This window comes from Felis catus, chromosome B2 (assembly GCF_018350175.1).
Source record: "Felis catus isolate Fca126 chromosome B2, F.catus_Fca126_mat1.0, whole genome shotgun sequence".
Classification (NCBI taxonomy): Eukaryota; Metazoa; Chordata; class Mammalia; order Carnivora; family Felidae; genus Felis; species Felis catus.
This window is the reverse complement of record NC_058372.1, coordinates 106,653,228-106,660,839: the sequence shown is the minus strand read 5'-3', so window position 1 is coordinate 106,660,839 and position 7,612 is coordinate 106,653,228. Positions and strand designations below refer to the sequence as shown.

The 7,612-nt window shown below is 44.7% G+C and overlaps 1 protein-coding gene across 3 annotated transcripts in view; it reads left to right on the top strand.

The window, feature by feature from the left end:
- The first annotated feature begins 419 nt into the window (after positions 1–419).
- The window catches only part of CEP85L (centrosomal protein 85 like), a 170,909-nt gene continuing 163,716 nt past the window's right edge, over positions 420–7,612 (top strand). For all 3 annotated transcript variants that reach the window (XM_045057959.1, XM_045057958.1, XM_045057957.1), the window contains exon 1: positions 420–630. In XM_045057959.1, coding sequence (XP_044913894.1) covers positions 558–630 — 73 coding nt within the window. In that variant the 5' untranslated portion in view covers positions 420–557. The remainder of the gene's footprint in view (positions 631–7,612) is intronic.

Sequence of the window (7,612 nt, the reverse complement as noted above, 5' to 3'; positions counted from 1 at the left end):
AGCGCAAGGGCGGGGAGGGAGGGATGCAGCTGGTGCCTCGAGTCTACCCACAGTCGCGGACTAAGCGAACCGGCGTAAGGGTACCCAGCGGCAGCGGCCCGCAGTTCCCGCCCCGCGCCGCGCACGCGTTATGTAAGCGCCCGAGGCCCCGCCCCTGGCAGGCCCCGCCCCCACCCTGCCCGGCTCCGACTCCGGCTCTGCCGGCGGAGGGGGCGGAGAGAAGCCGCAGCTGCAACTTCGCCTGGAGGCTCCGATCCTAGCCTGGGCTCAGCCGGGGACCCAGCCGCCGTCACTGCGGAGCCGCCCGCTTCCTCGGCCCGGGCCTCAGCGCAGCGGGCTCGGCCATGGCAGCCGCCGCCGCCGGCGCCGCGGCGAATCTGGCCCCTGCGCTCGCCGCCAGTCGCTGAGCAGCCGTTAACCAGACCGCCCGCCCGCCCTCCTGCTGGTGCCTCCGCGGCCCCAGGTTCCGCACAAGTTTCCGCCGCCGGAGAAGCAGGAGGCGAAGGCGGGGGAGGACGGACTAGGGGAGTCGTACGCCCCCGGCCCTCCCGCCCGCTATGTGGGGGCGCTTCCTGGCCCCGGAGGCCGGCGGCCGGGACAGCCCCGGCGGAGCCCGCAGTCTCCCGGCGGGTAAGTAACGGGACAGTCCCTGCCCCGCGGCTGGTGTGGGGGTCGCGGCCGACCGCGACGCCTCGGGACCCTGCCGCTGTTCCCTTCCCTTCTCAGGCCTGCCTTCCCCCCCCCGCCCCAGGCCGCCTCCCCGACGCCGCCGCGCGCCCGCCCGCCCCGTTTCCTCCCGGCTGCCGACACCCCGGCACCGCGGGCTGACATCTGGCGGGCCGCGTCCCCGGTCCCGTCCGCCCCTGCATCGCGCGGCCGGGCGTCCAACCCGCTCCTCCCCGGGCCGCAGCCCCGGCGCCCCAACTTCAAGCTCGCCAGGGCCTCCTCTGGTTGCGCTTTGTTGTCCGGCCTCCTCCCTTTTCCCTCGTGGGGTGTGTGGCCGACGTGGATAACGGGGCTCACGGGGACCCGAGCGGGAAGGTCGCTGCGACCGTGCTGCGGCGGCGGCTTGGGGCGCGCCTGGGAGGGCCGGGGTCTGCTGCGCCCACGCCCGCAGCTGCTACTTGGGGCGTTTTGGGGCGGGAGGAGGTTGCTGGTGATGCCATCTCCTCCATAAGTGATCCCCGAGGGGACTTCAGCCCCTCAGTGAAACCTGGTCACCTCCCCGCAGCTCTCTCTGGCGTCAGGGGAGGACACGTCCGGCATGAGCCAATCGATCTCTGAGCGGCGGGGGTGTTAATGCGTTTGCCTCTCCCTGGCCGCTTCAGGGAAAATTTGGAGATTGCCGCGTTCACTGTGTGAAGGGAGCGGTTTGTGTCGGACAGCCATTTCATGCCTGCATCGCTCAGAAGTTGTGTGGGAGCCACCAGATTGGGATAAATCCTCCCCTAATTTGGGATGAAAAAGATAAGGCTTAAAAAAAAAATAAGACTTGGGTTGCCTGTGACAAGTTGTCTGACCCTGATGATTCCCCAAGACACTTTAATTGGATCTTGAACCCTTTGAGAAGCTGAAAGTTATATAGGCCTTTTATCCAGAAAAAAATTGCCATATGTACAGACGTAAAATTTTTTCCTCCAATTTTAGGTGGTTCTCGAACTCCTAAGTAACCTTGTTCCACAAAATGTTTTGAGTTCCACTTGTAACTGACATTTTTGTATACATTTTTAAAGCTATTTGCAAAACAAAAACCGTAGAAGCAGCATGTGGAAGTGAGAATTTTTTTTCTGGTAGCATTTTCTGCTCTTTAAAGTATACCAGGCACAGTTGCTATTAAAATTTCAAATAATGTAATTCTATGATAGTTTAGAAATTTGTGATGTGTTTTTCTTTTTTAGACACATAATGTTACTAGTTATTGGGGGACTGTAATTGACAAGTAGGAACTGTATATATACTTAAGGTGTCCAACTTGATGTTTTGATGTATGTATATGTATGCATTGTGAAATGATTTCCACAATCAAGCTATTTAACATATTCATCACCTCATAGAGTTACAATATTTGTGTGTGTGTGGAGAGAACACTTAAGATTTATCCTCTTAGCAAATCTCAAGCATATTGCACGGTATCAAGTGTAGTCACCATACTGTACTTTATTCGAGACGTATGTAAATTTTTAAATCCAGAGTTAAATTTAAAATCATTCTCTTAAATTTGGTTCTGCAACACTTGTAGCAATAATGGAACTTAATGTAGGCATGGATTTAGTTAAAAAAATGTAAGTGGGAATTATCTTCTCTAAGATGTATACTATTTATCCTAATAAGGGGAGAGTGCAGTTGAGAGGTTTCCGATGCTTACTGACTATTAGAAATACTACAGTCACAGTTAACTTCAGTAAGCGAGAAGACAACTTCATTATCCCTAGGGATTGGAGGGAGTGGTTTCAATTTATCTGTACCTGTCAAGAGCCATCTGTAGTGTCTTTGTAACCTAACCTCTTGAAAGAGATTTGTAATAATAACATGTTTGAAGATATAATGTCACCCAAGCATTGTATCCATTTTTCCATTGTTTTCCATGAGGAAGAAAACCTCATAGTGAGCAGAAGTTAAGCAACTGAAGGAAGGACTTTGAGGTTGTATTGCAGGCCCTAGACCTTTGCTGTAACAAAGAATATAGTGGAAGGAGATAATTTATAAACAGTACCCAGGTTGAAGGAATTTAGACAGGATATCTTTACAAAGCATATATTTTATCATATTTTGACAGTGATAAGCCATTGGTAAGTCAGGACATGCCTTTCCAATAAATTTTTTTTTCAGCGATATGCCGAGAGTGAATTACTTTTACAGTAATAGTGATGTACTTTTTGCTATGCTTCTTTATTCTTTTTTTTTTAAAAATTTTTTTTAATGTTAATCTATTTTCGAGAGAGAGGGAAAGAGAGCAGGGGAGGGGCAGAAGGAGAGGGAGACACAGAATCTGAAGCAGGCAACAGGCTCTGAGCTGTCAGCACAGAGCCCGACGCAGGGCTCAACCCATGAACCGTGAGATCATGACCTGAGCTGGTCAGACACTTAACTGCCTGAGCCACCCCGCTGCCCCAATGCTTTATTCTTGAGCAAATAAGTATTTAAAATTATTTTTTAGTTAATTTTATAAAGTTATACCTTAGATGAAAAACTTACATGTAGTTTCTTTTACAAACGAACAGATGGTGAAGGTCAAGATAATGACCTCTGAGATGCTTTATGCAGGAATTTCTTTTCCTTTCTGAGAATTTGAAGAAAATTTATATTTTTGAAATAATGTTCAGTATATCTTTTGACCAACTTGAGCAATTTTAGAATTTTGTGAAAACAAAGAGTTGTTTTCTGATTGTATTTGTCAGCAATCATTTTATTCCTGAAGGCCAATACGAAACCAGGGATAAATAAATAATTTCTGGTATTGAAATGAGTTTACTACTTCATTATGTGGGTTAATTCTAGGTATCCTAAAACTGATGTGTTTATAGAAATATGTAACTGGACTAAAGAGAAAATCAGTGGTAATGTAGAATCAGCTGAAAATATTGAAGGTAACATTTTTTTTTAAGGTAATGGTAGTAAAATCAAATAGGAACAATAACAAGTGTGGTTTGGAGAATACTGAACTTTTGACCTTTGCTTTGGGATTTAATTTTGTTTTGGTACCTACAGTTTTTCAGCTTTATAGAGTAAACGTTTATAAATGTAAATAATATGAACATGTTCATATATTTCCATACAAAGAACACCCCCCTTTCCCCCTTTTGTGTTGGCAAGTATGGTTAGATGGCTAATTTTATTTTGAGAGAAAGCACAAGTTGGGGAGGGGTGGGGGGGGGGGGAGAGAGAGAATCCCAAGCAGGCTACACACTGTCTGTGGAGACTCTGATTCCAGGCTTAGACTCCCCGTGAGATCGTGACCTGAGCCGAAGTTGGACGCTTAACTGAGCCACCCAGTTGCCCGTTGAAAGTGAATTTTAAATAGAAGAACTGATATGTCTTTATGTATTTGATTGAATGCATTTGAGAATACCTTGCTGTTCAAAATGTATAATCAGAGGGAGAGGGAAAGGGAGAGAGACTCTTAAGTGGGCTCCGTGCCCTTCCTGGAGCCCAAAGCAGGGCTCCATCTCACAACAGCAAGATCATGGCCTGAGCCTAAATTAAGTCTGACACTTAACCAACTAAGCCATCCAGGTGCCCCTTTCTTTCCTTTATGTTTTAAAAATCTAGTATGATATAGTGGTATTTTGAGTAGTTTTGCCTAGTTATACTGAATTTGATTCATTTTATAAATTATACTTAAAAAATATTAATATATTCAACCCTTACAACATTTGGGGGCAGGATATGATAGTTTTAAAGTATGCTAAAATATGAAAACATGAGATCTGGAGAAATGTCAGTGCCTTGAGCTTGAAATCTTCTTCCTAGTTGATGCATTGCCATAAGGTGTTTAGTGATGTCATAATGATAGTGGTGATAACTGGTATGCTTACACCAGATACTGAGGTATTGTTCTGTGGTTCTGAATTAGATGGATCTAAAAGTACTGTGGTAACAATGAAACGTAACTCTTTTGCCTGAACTCATTTGGACATGTTCTATTATAATAGGCTTTGGGGGGTGAGGGGCGAATCTTAATTTTAGTAATGACTGTGGTGAAATGAACTTGATTAGTAATTGGAACTTGATCATTTCTTGGCTTGAATGGAGCTGGTAAATTAATCTGAGGCCAGGGAATAAATGGTGAGTTGACAACCACTATTGTCATGTTGTGAATATTTTTGCATGTTGAGAACAGAAAAATTTTAGAGTCATGATTTTTCTGACTGGATGAAATGTTTGTATGCATATTCTGAGAAAATGGTGATGACGTGAAGAGTCCTAGATAGTATTTTACTGAGTGATGGCTTAATCAGTGGGAACTAATGTGTAAAATGTGCATTAAAAAATGAAGAATGTCAGCATCTAGATAACTTCCAAAGCTGCAGTGAGATACTAATTATTATTACTACCTTAAGCATGTTCATATTTTACACTGCCAAAATAATATTCTGAAAAGTAGAATTTATCATATAAAGTATTCATTTTAAGAATGGAAATGATCGGGGTACCTGGGTGGCTCAGTCCCTTGAGCGTCTGACTTCAGCTCAGGTCTTGATCACTCTGAGTTTGAGCCCCGCATCAGACTCTGTGCTGACAGCTGGGAGCCTAGAACCTGCTTCGGATTCTGTGTCTCCCTCTCTTTCTGCCCCTCCCCCACTAACACTGTCTCTCTCCCTCTCTGTCTCTCTCTCTCTCTCAAAAATAAACATTAAAAAATTTTAAAAAAAGAATGGAAATGGTCAACATAAAAAGAACATCAAATAGCTTTTCATACTAATATCTTACTTCTACTTTCTATTTTTCTTTAATTATAAAAATCCATTGTTATTACCTAGTATAGTGGTTGGCACATAATACGTACTTGGCAAATGTTTGTGAGTCATTCTTTCAACAAATATTGTGTAATAGGCATTGTACTAGTCTGTAGCAATACATCACTGAACAAGAAAGATAAGGTCCCAGCTCTCAGGGAGCTTACATTCTAGTGGGGACGAAGCTGTCTGTAAGTAAACCAACAACAAGAGAGTTCACCTGGTAAGTACTGTGAAAACAGGGAAACTGGGTGAGATGGCAAAGGTTGAGTAGAGCTGCTTTGGATTGGCTGGTCAGGGAAGGCCTTTCTAAGGAGGTAGCGTTGAGCTGAGGCCAGAACGATAAGGAGCCGGACGTGAGGGGAGGAGTGTTCAGGCACAGGGCACAGACACAGCTCCAAGGTAGAAATGAGTTTGGGGAGTCTGAAGAATATCAAGAGCCAGTGAATCTGGAGCATGGAGATCAGGAATGTGAGGTGAGGGAGCCCAGATAATGTAAGGCATTGTAGGAAGTTTGGGTTCTGTTCCGTGTGAGGGGAATCTAGATATAAAAAGGGTAGGAGAGATGACCGTTCGTTTATTCATTCACTGGGGAGTGCCTACTTTGAGGCAGACACTCTTCTAGCATTGGGGAAACAGAGTAGACATTCTCTGTCCTTGGTGTTTATGGATCACTCCTGGCTGTTCTGTGGGGAAAAATTCTGGAGGGTTGGGGGAAAGAAGAGCAGTAGGGAAGCCAGTTAATAGCATACTGCAGTTAATAGGTTACGTACAATAGATGGTCTGGGATCACAGTGGTAAGATTGGATTTGGGGAGAAGAGAATGGGTTTGGAATATACTTGAGAAAGCTGGGAGGATTTACCAATGGTTTGGAGATGACAAAGGAGGGAATCAGGAGTCATAAATGATATCTTAGTTTTGGTTTCAGAAATTTTGTTTGGTGGGGCTATTTCCTGAGGTGGGGGGAAGAGAGAGGAAGGCAAATAAAATCAAGAGTTCTTGTTTTGGCCACATGCTTTTTTAGAGGTTGCAGGCACCATGTTGAGTCAAGCTCAGTGGAGAGATGGGAGAGGTGGAGGTAGGCATTTTGAGAGATGTCTGTGTATAAATGGTGTTTAAAGGTGTTCACATGGAGTGAATATAGAGAATACAGCAGAGGATCAAGCTCTGGGGCATTTAATGTTTCCTGTCAGGGAGAGGAAGAGGAACAATCCAAAGAAACTGAGAGGGAGCAGCCGGTGAGTTAGGAATAAAACCACAGAGTGTGATATTCTAGAAGAGAGGAGGCTGAGGGGAGGAGTAATCACTAAAGTCTTGCGGTTCCAAGAGGTCATATAAAATCAGTCAGAATAGATCAGTGGCCCTGGCCAGTTTCCATGAGAGACTGTTAAAAATTTAAAAATTGGCCAGGATTAGAGATCTAATCCATTCAATTCTTTTTTTTTTCTTTTTTTCTTTTTAATGTTTATTTTTGAGAGAAAGAAAGAGTGCGCCTGCAGAGGGGCAGAGAGTGGGAGACAGGAACCCGAGCTGGCTTTGCACTGACAGCAGAAAACCCAACGCGGGGTGCGAACTCAAAAAGCAAGAGATATTGATCTGAGCCCAAATTTACGAACTGAGAGATTATGACCTGAGCTGAAGTCGGACACCCAACCCACTGAGACACCCAGGCGCCCCTCCACTCAATTCTTTATTGCATGGAGATTGATACATAAGTGCTAAATAAAAGCTTGAATTGCTTTCTCCTTACTACTTCTCAAGCTAGGGTGACTGATGGTCTGGGTTTGCCTGGGATGTTCAGTTTCAAGACTAGGGGAGGGGAAGTGTCTCCTGGGATGCCTTACATTGAACAGTGGCTAAACCTTGACTCAAGGACATCTCAAATAGTGTAAGTGTTCTTCCCACCAGAGTAGATTTTCTGTCAGGGGACCAGACTTTGGTATTTAGTTTTATTTCATGCTTTGGCCTGAGAATGTGCCTCAAAATAGTAACTCTCTATTTTTGTTTCTTCTGTGATAAATGGTTTTAAGACTTCATTACATGGTGCTAAAATAATTGAAGTCATTGATAAGATTTTAAATTACTTTAAAGAATGAGTTTAAGATCAGGACCTTTGTTCTATACCTTTTCTGTGTAGTAGATGTCTAGTGAATAA